This window comes from Pterocles gutturalis, unplaced genomic scaffold, assembly GCF_000699245.1.
Source record: "Pterocles gutturalis isolate BGI_N339 unplaced genomic scaffold, ASM69924v1 scaffold20353, whole genome shotgun sequence".
Lineage (NCBI taxonomy): Eukaryota > Metazoa > Chordata > Aves > Pterocliformes > Pteroclidae > Pterocles > Pterocles gutturalis.
The window spans coordinates 68038-90232 of NW_010123632.1; the positions used below are offsets into that span (position 1 = coordinate 68038).

Here is a 22195-nt window from a genome sequence, read left to right on the forward strand (position 1 = left end):
AAAGAAAACAGCTTGCTCAGCTGAAGCACCATAATTAACATATACTGTGATAACTCTCAGTCCTTCTCTAACCTGCTGGCTACACAGCATGATTTCCTTGGGATTTTTGTTTGTTTTGCTTTTAAGCAGAAGTGTAATATTACTGAGAATCACCAGATGGCATTGCTGCAGATAACTTTGCTATTCCTGTTTACCTGACTGTAGTTAGATATTGAGAAAATACTTATCGCGACCTAGTGCAGAGTTTTTGCTCATGTTACTGCTCCAGCTCCATTACAGAGGTGTAATTTTCAAATTAAACATATCCAATCTCAATTATTTACTTGTGCTAATACCTGACCCCTCACAATGTCATAAGATTTGTTTGCAGGAACAGAACATGCACAGCTGCACAGGCATGGTTTAGAAACACAGACACAAGAAATGTGGGTGAAAGACGGTCTTTAGACTGCTTTAAAATTTCTTTGTTTCTTAATTACTCTATTCTTTAAGACCATTGAAATTATTTACAGACTTTTAAAATTGCTAAAAAGGCTACCTATTCAGTGACTGAATCTGTTGGCTGAAGAGTTTCAGCTACAATGATTGCATCTGCAAGTAACCTGGGATCAAATTATATAATAACTCACACCTCATTAAATTCCTCTGAAGAGACCAAATGACATGGGTGGTAATTTTTAGTGCAAGCTATGGTGTATAACATATGCTAGCACTTCAGAGCTGCTGTAGCTCCCAGGGATGGGCCCCCACAGCTGCCTCTGTGGGTCTGACCGATGCTGAGCAAGCAAATACGAGGGTGAATGGACCTTTTCAATTGCTTGCCTTTCAAGGCATGATGAAGTTGTGACGTGGCACTTATTTCCCAAATGCCTCTGTTTCCATATAAAGTGATAAGATCCTATTTTCTCTTCATTTCAAAATTCTTCATTTAAAAAGAAGGATAAAAATTCATTGCACATACAAAGTACTCACCTCCCACATATACGCAGAAACTTCACTTTGGTGAGGTTAGAATTTTTTTTCCCCACTCACAGTATAACATGATGATGACAACAGGTTTGTGCCTACAGCCCCATTTTCACACTTGGGCTCGGTTTCAGTCAGATGCGGTCACCCCGCAGCATTGCCGCGATACCAAGACCAGCGCAGGCTGCAGAGGCCACCAGTTGGGCAGTCACCCATAGCTGAGCTTTGTTCCACAGCTAGCCCATTAGCACTGGATTTATAGTTAGATTGAGCACATCCTCAGGAGCTGAGCAGCTATGCCAGTAGAGAGGTAGTCCTAATTTCAGAACTGAACCTCCAACACTATGTGGCAAAAGGAAACTAAAACCTGAGGCTGCAACCAAGGTAGCACAGGCTGACAGGCAGAGGTAAGTGTGATTTTTGTCCATAGCGCTTGCTTAATGTTTTCATCCAGATGCCCTGGAAAGCTGTGGGTCATTGCTATGGAGGAATAATTTTGCATCCAGTGGGCAGGCAGCACTCTTGTCTTTTCCATCATCATCAAGCTGGCATTTTCCTGGGCTTCCAGCAGTCAAAGAAATTCCCAATATACAGTGTATGATCACAGCTTTGTGCATTAGTGAATAAAAAGCCAGGTCCCTGAGGGAATTGCTACTGTTGATGAAAGGAGCCTTGATTGGCTGAACAGGCAGAGGTGTTTTTGGGGCAGGAGGACAGCTGTCTCATGTGGGGATGTTAAATCTGTAGTGTGTGCGCCTTGCATCTCCCATAAAAGCATTTGAAACATCACCTCAGTGGAGATAAGTCTGAGATACTGTTCTTCACATCTGCCTAGCTGTTGTGCCATTTCCCATTTCATTGAAGCAGATATTAATAGAAAACATCCATGACACCTTTCATATTGTCTTCTGTGGGCCGGCCACAGGCAACAGCAAGGTAGTCAATCCAGATGCTTTTGGATGGAATTAATTCCACTCTAACCCCATTAAATGGATAGTGGTGTGTAAGTCAGGTAGTAAAAGAGACAAGTTGTCTGAAATGCTACCAGTACAAGGAATGGGCCCTTGGGAGCCCAAGAATTAAAAAATGCAAAAGAGAACTCATTAAAATTCCCACAGCAGAAAATGGATACCTTCTGTAGTCTTTAAATGGTTCTATGGGTGTCCAAAGAGAAGGCTGGAAATCATTCACATCTCTGCATCTTAAGGGGCTGACTACAGAAGCAGTAACCCAAGACAGACCCACTGGATTATATTTTTCAATAACATAGCTTTGTTCATATGATTTTTTAATAAAGCCAGCTACCCAGGGAAGAGACCATGCCTCTGCTTGTGGTTGTACTACAAAAAAAGGAGCATAGACAAGAGACAGTTTGCAATAATGATTTTCCTCTTTTGCGTTTTCCAGTGTTTTTGGCTAATACATACAGCTAACCTTCTCCATGTATACACCATCATCCCCAAACACAGGCACCATTTTTCTAAGTGACAGAATCGACGCCTTATATTAAGATAATTAAAAAATAGTTATTATCTTCTGGCTTAATGATTACAGTTATTTTTATAAAGGAAAAGTGTTAACAAAGCCATTCTCAAAGAACTGAAAAACCACTCTGGGATACTCAAGGTGACCTAATAAAGGCAAATGCACACTGTTAAATCCCTGAAAACTCCCATCCTTCAGCTTTTGCCTCAGAATACATTCAACATAAGCTATTACTGTACAATGAAGTAACACATACCTTATGTAAATCCTGTATTTGTGGTGTGGTGCAAACCTTGCGTGCATGCAAGAACTACTTTTATAGTAAAAATGTTGCCACGTGAACACTATTTCTTAAAGGTTAGTGATTTAGATGAGAATTGCTGTGCAGCATTTGTTAAAAATACTTTAATGTTCATGAGGTACTGCCAATGTATTTCCAACAGTACTTAAAACTTGTCACTTTTAGAAAAATCACAAATTAAGCCAAACATTTTTGGTAAAAGGATTTAAAGTGTCCTTTGAAGACATAAACAAATTGACAAGTGGCTTTAAAAAAGACTGGAGTGAGAGATAAGGAACTTACAAGGTATAAACAACTGCACCTGTGAGATAACACACAAAAAAAGGCAAAAGTTTAAAGTACAGAAAAATGGAAATTAAGGAACTGGGAAAAGAGCTAGTAGGTACAGTGAAATACAGTGAAATAGTCAATATTAGTCATGAATATGAATAGTACATGAATAGTAAATGAAGCTTGTGTGAAGCAGTGGAACGGATGCAGAGACGTCAAAAGAAGGAGGGACGCTCTCATCCTCCCACAGGGAAGAGCACACACATGTAAAGGTTCCTGCCTCTTGCTTTCCCAAATGGAAGAGGCAGATTTGGATTTTGGTTTCTGACTTGCTTTCTCTTTCCAAAAAAAAATTTTGATGACAGAATCTGGAACTCATAATGGTTGTTTCCAAAAGAAAAGTAACCTTAAACATTAAAAGGAAGGTTTGTAAGTCTGACATTTAGACCAAAACCTCTCCCTCTTGCAAGGCTTGAATAGTTTGAACTGCAGAAGGAGTAACAGCAGGATGTGAACATGCATGTTTTGACCTCTGGACCTTTTTGTTCCTTCTTCATTCCCACCTCTGAGATACGGCCTGGAGAGCTCTAACAGTCTTTCTGAGCCATTAAACAACATATCCAATAACTGGTAACTTTTAGAAAAAACAAAGATCACCTCATCTTTGTAGAAAAACTCAGCAGAGGGACCATCCTTTGCTGGTAAGAGCCAGCAGAGCTGCTACCCCAGACTCTTCCTGTTCAGCCTTGCCAAATTGTGATTTGTCTTTTGGAGAAGAGAGTGAGAGGAGATGTGACCTTGGACTTCCCTTCTGTGTATTTTTAGCTCAGAATAAATTAGCTTGGACGTAAGAGGCACCACAACTGCATGTGCGCAGTTTTAGGCTGATTAGTCTGTCCAGCTCCCTGGTAAAACACAGACTCTTTTTATGGACTTGGTGTCTGACAAGGAAGAGATCTTCTGATGGAGCTGCACAGAACAGTACCTTCCTTTTCTGCCACCCCTCTGGATTTCCCTTTTTGTTACTCACCAGTACTGCTCTGGATGGTCCTCACCGTGGTGGTCGTACGTGGGGGAGATGAGGACCGCAGCGATATGCACTCATCGTCCTGGGAGCAGCCCTTCTCAATGGCTCTGACGTAGCTGTGGCTCCTCATGCGGAAGCAGCCTGGCATGGGCAGATCCAGCGCCTCCACCGCCTGAGACTCGAGTTCACTGAACACCGACTCGCAGACGGATTCGAATTGACCGTTCACCTCCATCTCACTCACCTGCAGGCAAACACCGGGCATGTTCAGTACATCCCATACACCAACCTACCTGGTACAAACACTCACAAGCTACAGTGGCAGCATCTGTTAGAAGATCCCTTCACACATGAAGAACAGGTGAATGGCACGTAAACATGGCCCTTTTTAAAAAGCAACAATTGCTAGGGGAAAAAAAAATGTACGAAAAGGGGAGACAGAGGCTTTGGGCAGAGATTCAGCAGAGTTCCCACTCTTTCTAACTCCTGAGACTGGTGGGAAGCCGGGAGTCCTCACAGCAGCATCTGGTTTATCTCACCCTGTGCCCACAGCAGAGGCTGAACCTCTGGCCATTATGACCATTACATTAAAAAACAAAAATCACTCTTTCTTTGGGAGGTGAGAAAAAAGAAAAGGTCAGCTTAACCCTGGTACATAATCAGTGCAATCCACAGGCAATCACTGTGGTAAACCTGAGGGGCTGGGAAGCTCCAGGGTAGAGTGGTGACAAACGGTTGGGAAGGGGTGGCTGATGGGAAACCAGCTTTGCTGCAGGGGAACAATATTTGTATAACTGCATCTCTGGGATGACTCCTTCGGCTGAGAGATAGAAATTCAAGGGAATCCTTAGACCCTTTGTGGAGCAGACACTAGGTGGTGATCAAGACTTGCACTCACACAAGTTAAAGAACATTCAAAAGCATGTGGCCTTGCTTCAGGTCTTACAAACCTGGAAATCGTTTACCTCAGCTTAAGTAGGAAAGGATGCTCATATTTTTAAACTGAGAATAGAGCCCCAAGCTTGGCATTAAAGCACAATAATTATTGCTGTAGGAAACATGCACATGGAAACAGTCCCTTGAGGATTTTTTTAGTTTTCAAGCCCGCAAAAGGCCAAGATTGCAAGACAAGACTGTGTTAGGGTGGCAGAAAAAAAATGTTAGAAATTCTTTTCCAGGATGAATTTTACCAAGAAAAACATTATGCCAAGTATTTGTACACATAATGAAAAGGGAAATCTCAAAGAGTAGAATATGATTTTTCAAAGGAAAACTGCTTAAAAGAGCATGGAAGAGTAGTAGTAAGTACATCATAAAGAACAGTCCTACAGTGGTGGAGAATAGACATATCCCCACATAAATATCTCTGAATTAATGCTTTTTTAAGGAAACCCCAACTTCTTCATACTGGCAAATAACACTTTTTGGTAGACAGCTTTGTATAAATGTTAGGTGTCCAGCTAAATAAGTACCCTAACCTAAAATTCATACAGTTGCCTCTGAGACCTGAATTTCAGTGCTGTTTCTTCCTAGATACATCCTAACCCTCTTTCTAGAGCACCAGCCCATGGCCTGTGCAAAGTGCCTCGCTATAAAACACACAGGTGAATACCCTAAGGTTGCAATGCCCAAACAGAGAATACTGCAGAAATTCAAATTACAGCTCCATTCTGAACAGCACATGTATTTGTTATGTCCACAGCTGAAGTCCTGGCATCAATGACATAATGAACTTTTTTTGACATTGCAATGACTTGACATGCCCATAATAAGGAGCCACTATCTAGCGCCACAAGTACTGCCCTGCTGCACTTCTGGACGAGTGTAAGAAAATTATTTTATCCAAGTGATTTATCCAAATAATTCATTTAAGCACACAAGCCAAAAATCATACCAAGGAGCTACAGGATTTAGCAGATGAACTACTGGCCCACTGCTGTATGGGGTGCTGGCACTTTTGCATTTCTTTCGGATATGCCCCTGACCAATTCAAGTGTACAAGCATGCACAACCAGGCTGTTTTATGATGCTATTATTTTTTTGTTATTGTTCAGAATGGGCAGGGAGAGATCTTAGAGAACTTCAAGGCACCTTTGAACTTAATATATATACTGTGACATCCGTACTGTATAGATGAAAAGTTCAAAAGTGCACAGGGTTAAGAATGTATACAATAGCATAAAGAAAGCTTTAAAAATTATAATAAAACACTAATAAAATCGTGAAACACAAAATACTCCAGACTTAATTTTCCTTTAGCATCTCACTCAGCACATGAATGTGTCTTTTTCTTTTTCGAGGCATTCAAACAAATTTGATTTGAGGTACTAAGCACAAGATCCTTAAGAGAACCCTGTTTAAAGACACTGTTGATGAGCAACTGCTTTTGGAAAAGAAAAATAAAAAATTAGACTTCTCCTTCAAACAAATTGCATGTTGTGCCACTCATCCATTTGCAAAGGGCAGGTTATGGCATTATCAAATGTTACCCTCTCAAAACCAAGATTGTGTGAAAACATTTCTGTTTTCTTAAAAACATTTTGAAAATGTGTGGCACGCAAGAGCCTGATTCCACTTAAAGCAAAATCAAGTTTCTTCTATTGCAAGGGCTTGGCCAGCATCCAGTGTGGTGGCTGCTCTCTGGCCACCATGCGTGTGTGTCACCCACCTGACTGATGGTGCTCATGGCTCTCATGTAGCTCTCATTGCGGGAGCGGAACTTGGGGGATGTCAGGAGCCCCGCAGGGTCCAGGCTGTCCAGGCTCCTGTTGATGGAGACTTCACTCACTGCCCTCAGGTAACTGTGGCTCCGGATCTGAAGCTTTGGCGAGTGTTCGCTGGATATCCTGGGAGGTTTGGAAAAAAAAAAAAAATAAAAAAGAAAATAGATGTTTCATCAAATCTAAATGGCCTCATGGCTAAAGAAAGGAGAGGCCCAATAGTAAGACTGGCTGCATGATCCTAAACACATCAGCTGAACATCTACTTCTTGAAATGCAGTTTGTGGGAACTGTAGGGGCTCTATTCCTCTAAAGGGTTGTTCCTCTGCAAAAGCTTGGTGCTGATCAGACCTGCTGGTGCTGCGACTCTGACACCCACATATGTATCTATGTAATGGGCCTGGTTCTCATGGAGCATTCATGGCTGTACAGGCAAATAGGGTAGGCAGATCACACACAACATGCAAATGCACTCATAGTACATCTTAACCTGGGAAATAATTCCAAGAACTTGAGGCACCTAGTAAGGTTTGATGGGCTTTAAATTTTATTTTATGCCTGGCTTAAGCTGAAAGTTGCAAAATGTAGGCTAGGCAAGTAGCTTTACATGACTTGATGTCAAATTAGAAGTTTAAAAATCACAGTTGTATTTCTGAAGTGATAACATTCTCCAGCTTTCCAATACCAGTGACAGATGAGATACACAAGCAGTCACAAACAAACAAAGAAGCCCCCATAGGTAATGTGCACAAACTGCGTTACTCCTGCCATATGTGCTTAGAGTCAACTAGCAAAAGTTATAATGTGTAACTACAACCTGACTCCTGCAAGATGCTTTATCCTCTGAAAATTCCAGCTAGGTGCTGTTTTCACAATCTGAGGTATCCTATAAAGACATGAGTCACAAAAAGTGATCCATGTCATGCCTTTTATACAATAAAATTAATTTTGGGGGTATTTCTTTTTAAACATTTAATCAATGGATAAAGTATTGAAAGGGTGATTCTTCAATATTTTTATTGGAACATCTTTAATATTCTACAAGTATTACAAAGTAAACAAATGAAAATATTAACTAAATTTTCCATCTTTAAATGTAAATCTCACAGGGGTGTTTGCACATATCTGAAAGAAAAATCTGTAACCTAATTACAGGCTTAATCTTGGTCTCATGGTCTTTAGAAATACATACACAGCTGATCTGAAAGAAGACAATCCTTTTTATGTCTAATTCCTCAAACATTTACAGATATTTTGCATTCAAGTAGCTAACAATGGTAATTAGTATGATCAGTTTCTCAGTGGCATGTGCAATTCTGATAATTGTCAATGTATTTTAGGAGGACAATTCCACTGTGTAATAGCACACCTATGTAGTTCAGAAACTGGGGCTGCTTCTGAATGGTACAATACCATAATAAAATCTAGGTCATCTCTACAACACTGTATTCTCTAGCTGATAATTACCTGTCTAATAATAATATGTAAACTTATGCTAATTACTCAATATTCCTGTCGCAAGTTGAAGATAAAGCTTTTGCTTGCCATGCTCACTGTGTGCACGGTGCAATACTCACAGCAGCCATATTCATATGCTTTGACTCCTATACCATTTGATTCCACACAACAAAAGTAGAAAGCTTTTTAGACATCATAATTAGTGGTGTTTCAAACCCAAAAAAAGGAAGAGAAAACTATGAAAATATGACTGTTACTAGTGGTTAGCTACAACATTTTGATAACTAATGCTAACCATGGAACTCTTGGAAAAAAAATCCTTGTCTGTTATTTGATAAAAAAAGAAATAAAAAGAATAAAAAAGATAAAATAGAATGATTAGCTCAACAGACAACTTTTCTTATGCATGTGAGCTACCTTACCACGCTGTAGATCTGTAAACTGATGAGCATTGCCTGAAATGCATATTTTAAATTAATTCAAAATGTATTTTGCAAATACATTGTGGACAGTTTGCTGCCAATATGTGACATGCAAATTTCAAATATGCTTGATTAGCTGCCAGTTAGTCGAATACGTCACCTGGGGCTGTCGCTGTTCACTGACTAGCTGAGCTCACAAGAAGACTGCAGCATGTCACCAAATTCAGTGCACAGATATTGCCAGACAGAAATTTGCAAGAAAGGTGCCCTTTAAATATTGGAGCCAATATGACAAGATGTAGGTACCCATAGCACCAAGATTTTGCTGTGGCAAGGAGAGTACAGATCAGATGCTCCAAATGTCACAGAAAGCCACCACAAAAGGTACAGAAATTAGTTTTCTGTGTGCAGTAGTGTTGCATAACAACGTTTTCCCAGCTCTGCTTGAAACAAGGGCATCCATCCATAACAGTCAATGTTTCCTTGTTTTTTCAGATGTGGGTGGTCAGCACAGCTGCCTTCTTTTTCTGACTAGTTTTGTTCCTGACTATATGACTGGCCAGTTTGGCACTTATGTAGAACCATATTCTACAGGTGGCCACTTATCTTAGACTGGGCGTACCTCCCATCTGTTGTACAAAACAGGCTAGGATATTAGCAGCTGCTGGAGGTGGCTCCTTGCTTACTGATTGCTACAATTGCTGTTTCATTCAGTGTAGTGATGAGGGAAAAAAAAAAGAAAAAGGATTTAAAGAATAGACAGACACATCTTAAGGTTTGCATTTATAATAATTACTACTGCTTTTATAGCTGTGTAATAAATTGTCAGTATATTCTACAGTACACTTTAATGAACAGCTGAAATGCCACTGGAAATTTAGAAAACATTTCATTTAGGAATAAACTTGTCTATGTATGACAGGGGAAGATTTGAATGTCTAATTTATTTTCTCAGATTTACTATTACCAGTAACCTGTAAATGAAAATACTCTTTTCTTCCTTAAGGGTTCAATTCCAGCTTCTATTTATCCCGCATTATCTAAACTTCTGTTTGTGCCATCATAATTTCCACAACTAAGTATGGTATACGAGGGACTGAGACTTTGGGACAGCTTTTTGGCCAGTACAAAATGGTCTGTTAGCTCCACTGACTGCATTGGATATATTAATTGGCAGGAGGAGGATGCAAATTACTAAGATCTTGAACAAGCTCTTCAAGCAGGCTGCATCATTTCTGTGCTGCAGTACTTGCTGGTGTGACATGGGACAGGTGCTGAAGGGTAGCCCTTGTGCCAGAGCCCTTGAAAGGGGGCTTATACGCAGCTCATCCTTACTGCTATGGTAAAGGAGAGATTTTGCCTGGGAGGCTTCTTGTCCCTTGTGGATACATGGTGTGGTGATACTGGTTGAAGTGGCATGCAAGGAGCGGGCAGTGGGTGTGGGGAGGCAGGTGCGCTTCGGGGCTGGGCTGTACCCTAAGGCAACATGCTGTGTTCACAGGCAGCAGGTCCCCAAACTGGCTGCATTGTCTTTTGTTCCTTTACTGTTGCCCTTGTTCCAGGCCTCACTCCAGAGGATGGGAGCACAGCCACAACGGCAACATGACGATAATGCATGGGGAGGGAGGAGTAGCACTGCTACATGTGCTTCCCAAGAACCACAGCATGAGTCAGCAGGAGAAGAGGAGGGCTTTGGGTTTCTGCCACTCTGCTGGCTGCTGTTATGGATGTCCCAAGGGGACTGACCAAAAAGGGAGCCAGCCCTGCGCTGCGGTGTGTGGAAATGGAGACTGCCGAGTCCCGGTGGAGAAACAAGGGCTCCCCTGGATAAGGGAAGTGTCCCTGATCCACACTGTGCCAGAGGGAGGGTTGAGGTACCCCGACTGTGAGGGCAAAACACTACTGAAAGCCTGTGAAGGTCTCTGAGAGGCAGGACAATGTTCACTTAGGCAGCTTAACAAAGTATCTAAACCAGAAGATCGTGTAGGTGTGTAAAGGAAATCTTTAAGCAATATTTGCATGCTGCCCTTTGGTTTCTGCTCTGTACATTGCAGACATACTGAGGCTTATTGTCCTGCTTTCATTCAAATGTAGAAATGAAAAGATTTAAAATGCACCCACCTACTCACCCCTTACCACTGTTGCAACGTGCTATTAATAAATACTTTTAACCAACTGCTATAGATGTTTTTGTATCTACACAGTCTCAGTTCAGATGGAAATACATTTTGGTCCCTAATTTACTTAATTGACTATTTGCAGAGTAAGGAGTTGGTCAGCATAGGTAAGTGAGGGAGGCTGAGCCTGATTTGCTCTGGTTTGTGCAGTGAAGTCTGAGGCAGAGGCAGGAAACAGTCTTAGCCTAGTGCCTGATGCAGGTGATGGTCCAGGATGAATGAAGGAGCAAGGAAAGCTGTACATTGTCTTTACATACTGCCTTGTCATTGCTGACTTATATATGTCAGCCATAATTTAGTTCACTCAAATACATGTTAAAGGGTTCAAAACACAGTGTTAGCAGATTAAAAGTGAAAAAACGTTTGAATATATTCCTGGAAGAGTTCCTTTGTATTCAAAATGGCTTTCAAATGCCAAAGAGAAGGTAGACAACAGGGACTTACAGGAACAGGCAAGTTAAGTTTCAAGTATTTCCTTTTAATCTAGGAAAGCACAATGCACTCTGTCATATGCTATTTATGAAAAACACTTTAATTTATTACATTTCTGAATGAAAAAAGGGAGAGACAACACTGACAATTGCTGCTGTCTTTCCCTTTTAGGCCAGACACGATATAAAGAAGTGTTACAATGAAAAATAGTCCTAAGACTGTATTGTCTTCTGCAAGTTCAGCATTCAGATTCATAACACAAAGCGCAGTGTCGTGCCAGATGGATACTGTGCTATGCCAACAGAAAATGACAAAGCAGAATAAAGTTCAGAAACATGTCCTGAATGCTTCCGAAAGCCAGCAGAGGAGTGTGCTAACATTTGCCCTCAAACAAACAGAAAGCCCCCAACAACACAGCACACACAACCCAAAACCAAGAAAAAACAAACCTCAAACCCACCACTATTGCTAAATATCCCATGTCTCATTTTTGTAGCCTACAACGGACAGCTTAGTTCCGCGGGGCTTAATTATCCTAGGCTGAATGCCCCAGCTCCGGCGTGGCTGGTGGGCACATCCAATGTACGTTTCTGTGCTTAATTTTATTTGCATTCAAGTGTTGCTAGAAGGTAGAATAATCCAGTGCAGTCTGACACAAGACAAACACAGAAGGACATCAGGGAGGAATATGGACAGAACAAAGTCATTCAAGTGCATCTGTCTGATCCTGGTCATGATATGGGTCACCAGGCTGCGGTAATTTGATCGTGTTGGCACCGATGTTCTGCTGCTTTTTCACTGTAGCAAATACAAATCTGTCATGCTACCGATGGAGATAAGGGCAGCACAAAAACAGTTTTGCGTGTTCTTCCGCCCACCAGGGATTTTTCTGTGTTTTTAAGATGTCCTTTTCTGGTTTTGTTTATAATCAAGGGAAACTCCTCATGGGGATTTCCTACCTTGAAGCTAAAAAAACATAATGAAACCTCTCTTCAAGTCCTTACTGTGTTGATAGAGAGCCAAGTGTGAGAAGGAAAAAATTTAAAACTTGGAGACCACCAGAAAAAGACCACCTGCTGAAGAGCAGTTCTATGTTATCAGCACAAAATTGGCATCTGCTTCCTTTTGCATTATAGAAGGTTCTGCTAATCAGACTGCAAATTGTCCTCACTGCATGGACCAGCCAACATATACCACAAAGTCGTGTGGGACACACCAGTGTCACAGGGTGAGAAGAGGTAGAAATTGCAGTATGGTGTGTTTGCCTCTCTGCCTGATCTTACAGATTCTGGTAGGGCTGCAGAGGATAGCACTTAAAAAAAAAAAAAGAATCCAGAAGTCCACACAGTTTGGTGTCACACAGCTTTCTAATGTGTCTGTCTCCAGCTGTTCTGGGTTTTTTTGAGTAAGGACATGGTGTCCTGCCAGAGAGCTCCTGTCTCTTTGATAGAGAACAGCAGAACTGGATCAACATTTTTAGTAGCAAATGCTTCTAAAAAGCCCAGTCCCTTTTAAAACTCTCCACTTCTGGCTACTGCCAGCTTCAAAATCAGCCATGAAAACACTTGTTTGTGATTTTACTACAAACCTGCTTCCCTCTCAAAGGACATGGACTCATTGGGTTGTTTTATTTCTTTTTGGGGTGGAGGGGTGCTGAGGTTGTATCAACATGTTTCAAGAGCATCTTTAGCCTTTAGTAAGTGCGAAGGTGCTGGCAAACAAAGCTGACTACTGCATAAAAATTCACATATACATTAAAATAAAGCTTCCCCTTTATTACAAAGATCTTATTGGGTGCTGCGTACAATCAAAAAACAACGACTAATGAATTGAAAGAAATTTTCCTTTGCCATTGATGTGAGATATCTTCCCTGTGCTTTCTAGACACGGTGAAAGTACAGAGCACAGCATGGGAGGGGCACATGGTGCCATATGTAATTGAGTTGGTAAGAGAAGCAGATGGAAGATGATGTAGAAAGACATTATACAATTCTCTTTAATCAGAAATCTGGTCTACATGCTGGTGCTGATTCCCATGTGGGTGTGTCAGGCAAATAATTGTGAGCATTCTTCTGTTCCACCCTGAAGAGTGAAAAGAGATGGCAAAGTGTAGAAAGAGTTCAACCCAGATAAACCAGCTTAACCCAGTGATGCCAGGGTAAGCCATTTTTGTACAACAACACACAATTTTTGTTTACACTAGAAGAGAAATGTATCTTCTCTTCTAGAATACATCCAATACTGTGTTCAGTTTTGGGCCCCTCACTACAAGAAAGACATTGAGGTGCTGGAGTGTGTCCAAAGAAGAAGGTGGTGAAGGGTGTAGAGCACAAGTCTTATGAGGAGCAGCTGAGGGAACTGGGGTTGTTCAGCCTGGAGAAAGGAGGCTTAGGGGAGACCTTATAGCTCTCTACAACTCCCTGAAAGGAGGTTGTAGAGAGGTGGGTGTTGGTCTCTTTTTCCAAGTAACAAGCCATAGGACAAGAGGAAATGGCCTCAGGTTATACCAGGTGAGGTTTAGATTGGGTATTAGGGAAAATCTCTTCACTGAAAGGGTTGTCAAGCATTGTAACAGGCTGCCCAAGGGAGTGGTTGAGTCACCGTCCGGGAAGTATTTAAAAGAGGTATAGACATGGCACTTAGGGGCATGGTTTAGTGATGGACTTGGCAGTGTTAGGTTTATGGTTGGACTTGATGATCTAAAAGGTCTTTTCCAACCTAAATAATTCTGTTCCACCTCTAGTGAGACTCAAAAATCATCCACAATCTGCCCAAATTAAACTCTTATTTTAGTAATTCAAGCATTTCGGTCTGCCAGCCAGCCACCCGAGAGCACGTGTTTGTGGTCAAGCCCTCCAAGAAGGGGGGAAGAAGACTCCTCCAGGTCCTCTCAGGCAGAACTTTTGTCATTGGACATGGAGCACTTCACTGCTACTTCTGTAATTGCTGCTGTTATCATAAGTGAGTCAAATACTATGATTTTCCTCCTCTTGGGTGTCTGGTAACACACTCAAACATTCTCTCACATACCTGTGGATCTGCACTTCCTGACGCATTTTGTAGTGAGAACTAAAGCTTGAGTCTCAGTCTGTATAAATATTAAGCTTACTCCTACTCAGAATACTGACAGACAGCTTTTTTCTTTTTTTAACCTCAGGGTATCTGGGATCAAGATATTCCCTGTTGCAGCCCTTGTGCTATTCTACAAAAATCCCAGTCTCCACAAGTTTGGACTTCACCTGCTTCATTTAATTTTCAGGTCTCCCTCATCCATACATTAAAAATTTGATTAATCCTGCCAGTGGGAAAAACCAAGAATTACAGCTCTCTGCCAACCTGCAGGAGGAAAGCAGTTACTTTTCAGGAACATCACCCAGCCATGTGCTGAGCTGGCTGCACAACCATCCCTCCCTGCTTAGCACTGTGATTTACGCAGGAGCTCTGGCTTGCTCCTGGGAGTGTGAGGATAGCACTCACTCCAGCTCATCTGAAAGGCATCTTCTGGGCAGACTTCCTGTAACTGCAAATCCTCCTGTGCTACTCCAAGTTACAATATTGGGCAGTATTTATCTACAAAAAATGTTTCTCAGTAAATACTACAAAAGTTATTTGCTGCTGAATGTCACTCCAGTGTTTATTTAAGACTAATCTTTCCTGTCAAATTGCAATGCATTTTCAGTGTCCTCAGCTCCACATGGACCTGAAACCAGGTGATGGTCACCCACACGCTGCATGGCCACGAGCCTGCAAGCCCCGCCATGTGCCTGCTTTGAGTCACCTAGTCCAGAAAGATATTTCCAAACGTTCGGGCTAGATCTGTATAAACATAACATATCCCAGTGAGACTGGGAACACATCTTAGTTTTGCAAGTCAACACCGCTACTCCAAAGCCTTCACATAAACAAGCAGCCACCTGCATTTTCCAAAAATGCATTTGACATATGCAGCATTTTTTCACTTCCTATTCAGCCTTCTGCCATTTCAAAAGTTTTGGATATCTACTAAAAGAAAAAAAAAAAAAAGCAGATTCAACACCAGCTGTACAGATGTGCAACACAAACCAAATTATTGGAGAACTCTGAAAAGCAAGTACATTTTAAAACAATTAGAGGGTAGGCTAGTAACTCTATCAGGAAAAAGGGAAAAATCACAAGTCCACGTAAGCTAAGGAGCTGAGCTCAGCTTCTCACATCTCTGAATAACAGCACTACCTCCAAATGAATGTTTGAGAAAACAAGATTCAATACAGGGCCAAGCACGCTATGTAAGAAATACTTTTGAGTATCTCACCCGCTGTGGGTACGCATTATTTCTTGGTAACACCTGCAAATTGTTGACCTGGACTGTAATATGTGCTGATCATAACTGTGGATTTTCTCTCCTCTTCTCTCTTCATGGGTTCATTTTGAAAGATCATATGTGAGCTCTTACCAAGTGGCTATTCTAAGTGGATATTCAGTATCCTCTATTTTAGCTGGTTTGTATTCGAAGAACACTAAGCAGTTCAAAGTGCCTGAAGAGAAGACTGCTTTTTCTTCTTTTTTAACCAAGTACTTCTAACGTACTACATTTTGTTTCTCTGCAGGCACTGGGGGGGTGGTGACTTGAAATCCAAGTTAGTACTGACTGCACAGGGGTTGAGAGGGTGTTGAGAAGACAAGAGGAGTGACCTCCTGGATAACTCTACAGCCAGTTTCTTCAACTGTGTCTGCATAAGTATAGCTTGGAGCTCAGATATGACTTACAGCCATCCCACACTTACAGCCACATTAAAAAAAAAAGCAGATTCTGGGGGAAACTGTTCAAACAGAGTTATTGCTGACTAAGATAAAACCCTGCAATTTCTCCTGACATACTAAAGAAGCTGGCAATACTAACTTTTGTTCTATAATTTTATTTACAGTAGTGTCTAGAATATAAGTAAATTAAAAAATAATGGTGTGCAGTAGGATTGCTGGCAAATTCTCTACTGATTCTCTGGGCATCAGTCTCTGCTGCTCTGGGAGATTTTCTCTTCTATCACTGGTATTGCGTAGCAAAACTGATAGCCTGGGAGCAGGGAGACATGTAACTTCACCAGAGCTATTCCTCAGGAAAAAAAAAGTTGATACCGCTTTCCCTTCAGGTGCTTTTACAACAAAATCAATCCCTCAAAAGAAACCCAGATAATGAAAAAAACCATTTGTCCAGGTGTATTTTATAACTCTCTCTTTCCATTCCAAAGTCTTTCCAGTTTTGTTTTGCAGTGATTGCAAAAAGACCTGTCTGCTCTACTGAGAGCCAACACGAAGTGATAACCTGTTATTTCAGTATTTGTGAAATATATTGTGGTCTGGGCAAGTTGGCTTGTCAGTGTTTTTATAAACAGGGCCAAAGCACTGAATATGTCGAGGTGGAAGTCTGCAGTTGATTTCCATTAGGAAGACTTTTCCGATAAATAGAAGTTTGCTCAAAAGATGTAAGATTATGCTTAACACACATTTTTAGATTTTTTTCCCTTTTTTAAACAACAGATGCTTTCTGTGTTATAGGCTACTGTTGGGCCAAACTCGTACAGAGTAAATCCTGATAAAGCAGAACTAATTATATTTTGGAGTATAGGACAACAAAGGAAAAAAATGTCTTGCGAAACCTGTAAAATAGTGCCAAACCCAGATGGGGACTGAAAGGGATTTTTTTTTTTTAAATTATTTAAAATAGGTATATTTTAATCCCATGAAAAAGAAACACACTGAAACATTTATTGAAGTCTGGGAGTAAAGGAATGGAGAACCAGTTACATGCCATTCATCATGCTGCTAGTGTCATCCTGCATGCTAGAGCAATGATAGACAATTCAGATGTAAAAAATATTTCCAAAGAGTGGACAGTCTTCGGGGTTGAGGATCTTCAAAGGGGTTTTGCACCTCACTTTAAAGGACTAAAGCCTTTAACTCCTGAGAAAGTCAGCTGGACTCTTGCCCTGTTATAGTAGGCATCCTTAAGTATTTCCAAATAGTTATTTGAATTTAATTGTAATACTTGGAATTAAAATATATGCTGTTAGTGAACTGGGATACTGCTCTTTTCCAATGAAAAAATAAAGTAAAAAAAATCCAGCAAAGCCAGATGAAAAAGAGAAAAAGTGCCAAAACATCTGTTGTTTGCATAGGGAAAGGAATAAAGCTATTTTTTTACAGAAGACTGATTAATAGTGTGCTGTCTGTCCTGTATAAATCACAGGCCAACCAACCACCTTTGAATGAGTTAAGCAAAAACTCTCTCCTTTACAAAACATAATGATAGGATACATGGTGAAGGTGAAGATGGCCTGTCCTACTCAGAAGATGAAAATATCTGGATATCTATGTTTTTGTTCAAAACACCGTAACAGAAAAAAAAAAAAAAGGAGAGATATTTTCTAGATAAATAAATTCTACCTGGCATTTAAAACCACTGGCAAAGGACTGTGGCTTATGGGTTCGGATTTCAGAAATTTGCTGTGTGACCTGGAGGAGATATATAAACTCTCAGGTTCAGCAAACAGGTATGTTAATACTTCCCTAAAGCACCTCCCAGGTGGCTTTGTGATGTTGAATTAAAGTTAGCACACATGACTGGGGTTCTTCGATGGAAGAGAATAGTGGCACCATATTTTTATTTTATTACTGGAGGCAAAGGTGACAGAACAACTGAAATAATAAACTTCAGCCTCAGAGACAGATATTGTATATAAAGCTGAATAGCTGGTTCATAAAGAGTAAAGAATGTTTGGTGTGATGGTCAAAAGGTAGTTTAGAAGAAATGCATTTTTCAGTTGAAACCGTTATCGACTATGGATGGTGATTTACGATATCATCTCAAGTCAATGGTTTTGCTGAGGTAAGACAGAACTCCTTGAAAAGATCTCCAGCTAATAAAATTTCAGTGAGCTATGGAAAAGTTTAATGCCTAAAATGTCAGTTTTAAGCAAAGCGCAATTAAACCTGTATTACTTTCTCAAGCCTCACAACTCTTATGAGGAAGGCTGCAATTTTGCCCTGAAGTTACACAACTTAATCGAGTTGTATAAGTCAGTACCCTCTTCCTTAGCTGATCTCTTCCTTAAATGGCTGTTGTACTTATAGCACCTATTTTTACTGCTCAGATTTTTTGTCACCTTGATTAGGAAAACAGCAACATTATGATAATATATTAATCCATTAATTGTCAGGAGCAACAGGGCAGAGACCTGCCTGATGATGTCTGAACACTAGTATGTGCCTGTGTGCAGGCAGGATGCACAGGGCAACCTTCAAAGGTCTGCTCAGTGTTCTGGGACTCTGGTTTCTCCTCTGATGTGCCAGGTAAAGGCCAATTGGTCAACCCACTGAATTTTGTCCCTCCAACTATGTAGATAGGGCTTGCTGCTAGGCAAAATTAAGTGGAGCATTTCACCTCTGCAACACCTTTAGATTTTCCTGAACTATCCACGAAGGGATGTGTTGGTCTCTCTTAATGACATGAACATGCCTGAGCTGCTCACTGGTGTATGGGCATGCACTGACACATCCAGGTAGATGGAGGAAGCACTAATATCCTGCTCACTGTCCAAACACAGTTCCCAGTATTGCACCATGAGTAGACAAACTAAGATGCCTCAAATTAATCACTTTTTCAGTTTAGCATACCTCAGAGTTCAGCAGTGATAAATTACCGGATTTGGTGTAATGTACCTTTTGGAATCACAGAAATGCAATAGGAGTGGGGCGTCCTTTATGTGACTGCTACTGGGAATCATGTAACATAATGTACAGAAGGGACTGGGAAAGCTTGAGAACACTGCAGAGAGGTGGCCTTGAAAAATAGAAAGGCTGGTCATGTAACATAGTCAGGGACATGTACACAGAGGCACAATGGATTTCCAAGCAGGCAGGGAGCTGGAGGATGCTAGCCTGAAAAAAGTAAGTTCTGAGCAGCTAAGATAATGGAACAATTCCTCAAGATGTGAATGAAGAGCTCCATTTATTCTCACTGGAGCCAGCCAGCCACTAGAGGGAGGAATAACCTAGTGCTGCCAATGATTGCTATTTATTACGCTTCTGCAATGCATTATGTTTGTCTTAAAGCTCATCTCATGAGGCTTGCAATACCTTTCCAGTTAAAGGAAAAAAAACCTTGAGCTTTCACAGTTGGTGAAGAAAGCACACAAGCACAAGGGCCAGGGACTCAGGTAATAGAAAGCATATTAAAAAAGATGCTGCAAATCTATTATATCTTAGAATATATTGTGGTTTTTACAGCCCGGATGAATTGTGGACCTGATTTCCAATTAATCAGGATTCATAGGGCAATTTGCTTTCACAGCATTGAGCATATCATTACAAAAATGGTAGGATTTAAAGCTTTTTTATATGCTTTTCATGAATGACAGTATTCTTGTTGATGACTAGAAGGGGCAGGTCAGCAGTGGGGTTGAAAAAGGAATTTTCCCTCTGTACAGAAACCGGCAAATTGATAAAAATATTAGTTCCATATTCTTTAAGAATAAAGTTATTTGAAAATAGAAACCAAAGAAAAGGCCAACACACTCTCAATGGCTGTATTACCAGTCTTGCTCCTTTCTTTACACATAGCTATGCTAAATATCCATTTATAGCAGGAAGGAAGCAATTTGGATACATGAAGGCAGGTTTTTATGTGTACAGCTATTCACTACTCACCGATAAGATATTCAGTAACAGGAAAACAATAGAATTAAAAAGTTGTTTTTATCTAAAGATAAGCAAGTAGTTAATTACATACGTAGTTGCTAGATGTTTAGCAGGTCAAATCTTGGAGTTTTGCTGAAGGTCTATCAATAGGAAAGTTTGAGTCACATTTTTTCCTTAATTTAGATAAATTCTGCTTAAACTAATGGGCCTAGTGCTGCCTTTCCAAACAGGAAAAAAACAAGCTTAAACTCAGCAAAAGAAAATTGATCAATATCCCTCATAAGAAGCCTGTGGCAAACTCACGGATAATCTTCTCTGTTGTGAGTGCACTAAGATCTTGGGATGCAAACAGAAAACTGCTCCTCCACTAGCTTGTGTGGGTTTTACTGTCCCTGGCAGCACCATGCTCTTAGGGGGCAATTAGGCTGCCATCAGTATGGGACCATTGGGCTGCTGTCTACCCTCTCCAAAGAACAAAAATAAGGAGACAATAACAGAGACAAGTGTTGCTCACAGCCTTCCAAATGCCTTTTCATCAGAAAATTCACAGGTTTTCCAGGAACAGACATGCACAGAACATACAGTGGGAGCCCCCTCCACTCAGACTGTGATTTTCAGTGTGCATGCTGTGCTTGCTTTTCTGTGTAGCATGTACCATAGTAGCTCAGGCTCTGAGATGTATTAAAATATCATTTCCTAGCTCTGAAGGCTTTCCCTATGGGAAAAGAAAAAAGGTGCCTTTTAAGATTCCCTTCTGCTATAGTGTGAAGGGTAACAAATACAAAGAAATTTTCTAGAGATGTCAGAGGGAAGCCATGAGTTAGCGTATGTAGGCAGGGCATAGAGGGAAGAGGAGAGGTAGGACTAGCTAAAGGGAAGCATGCCTAGCTACCATGTACCCCCTGTGAAAGTATCTGAACCACCTCTGGGACATATGTTAGCAATAGGTGTGGGCTGCATGGCGGCAAGAGAGGGGGAGATGTGTCAAGTTATGAGCAGATCATACCTATGAATTTCAACAGACACAGCAAACTGCAACATGAGTTTCTGTTACTCCCAGGTGCAGTGTGCTCCCCTTCAGGCTTTCACTCATCACGGGGAGAGCAAATACGTACAGCAGATGGAAAGGGAGAAGAGAGCATCCTGGCAGCAGGATGCATGTGGGAAGCATGGTTGAGGAGGAACTGCAAGAACTGACCCTTTTATCCCTGCCTGAGGTCTCGCCAGCCTCTGCAGTCATTCCTTCAGCAGGGATGCACGAGGATGGTTTTTCTTCCCCACACTATGTCTTGCTGCTTGTGCAACATGTTGGGGCTCTTCCCAGGCATCTTGCTGAGCACGAGGAAACGCTGCTGCAAGTCTCACTTCAGGAGTACAAAACAGGAGCTAAGAGCAAGGGGGCAATGACTAACGATGACTGTATTAGCGTTTCTGCAGCCCCTTTAGACTCTGTAATTGCTGCACTAACTGTAATGAATCAATCCTTGTGACATCTCGATGTGCAGGAGGTGTTTGTTATTATCCCTTTTTACCTGGAGCTGGAGGCACATGGATACCCGATGCTGGGCAGAGGCCACGCGGGGAGCAACAATGCTGGGGTACCCAGCACACCTGCCTCAGCCCCTGCTCCCGAGTCCACAGCCTCCCTGCTGCAGAGGCATGGCCCCAGGTGGGGGGGGCCAGACTCTCCCCATGACTCTGCTCCCCTCTGCCAGAAGAAGGGGCACCGCATCTGAGAGTTTTTCAATTTCAGTGCTTAATTTTAATTGCTCAACTGATCCTCCCCTTCCCCATGGGAACAATGCAAGCCAGGCGCTTGTTCCAGGTGCACCCCTCATGCTCTTTTTAGACCTGAGAAACTCTGAGCAGCCAAATCATACCTTAGAATGCTCCTGAACTATAATTAACCTTGGTGTATCATTTTATGGAAGAGAAAGCTGTTAAATTTGTCTGCATTCAAAAGAACTTGGAAGAACAGTGGCAAGATAATGTTTATAACAAGCAGCTTGGTTAATTCATGGCAGAGGTTATCATCCCATTGTGTTGGGTAGGAGGCTGACATTCACAACTTCATATGTACTTTGTCAGTGGGGAGAAAAAAACCTCCATAACTCAGAGTTTAAGTGCTACACTTCAGACTTGTAAACAACCCACTGCAGAATCCAGTACTGAGGACCCAGATCCCAATTGCATAGTATTCCCAAAGACTTTTAGAGAAGCAGTTGACAATCATTTTTCTGCACCTTATTCCTATAAAGATTTTG

General features: G+C 41.3%; 1 protein-coding gene across 1 annotated transcript in view; it reads right to left on the minus strand.

The window, feature by feature from the left end:
* The window catches only part of LOC104465078 (disks large-associated protein 1-like), a gene marked incomplete at its 3' end in the record, with an annotated part of 116678 nt that overhangs the window by 63431 nt on the left and 31052 nt on the right, over positions 1 to 22195 (minus strand). The window contains 2 exon segments of the mRNA XM_010077988.1: positions 4053 to 4293; positions 6718 to 6895. Of these exon segments, the coding sequence (XP_010076290.1) occupies positions 4053 to 4293; positions 6718 to 6895 (419 nt within the window).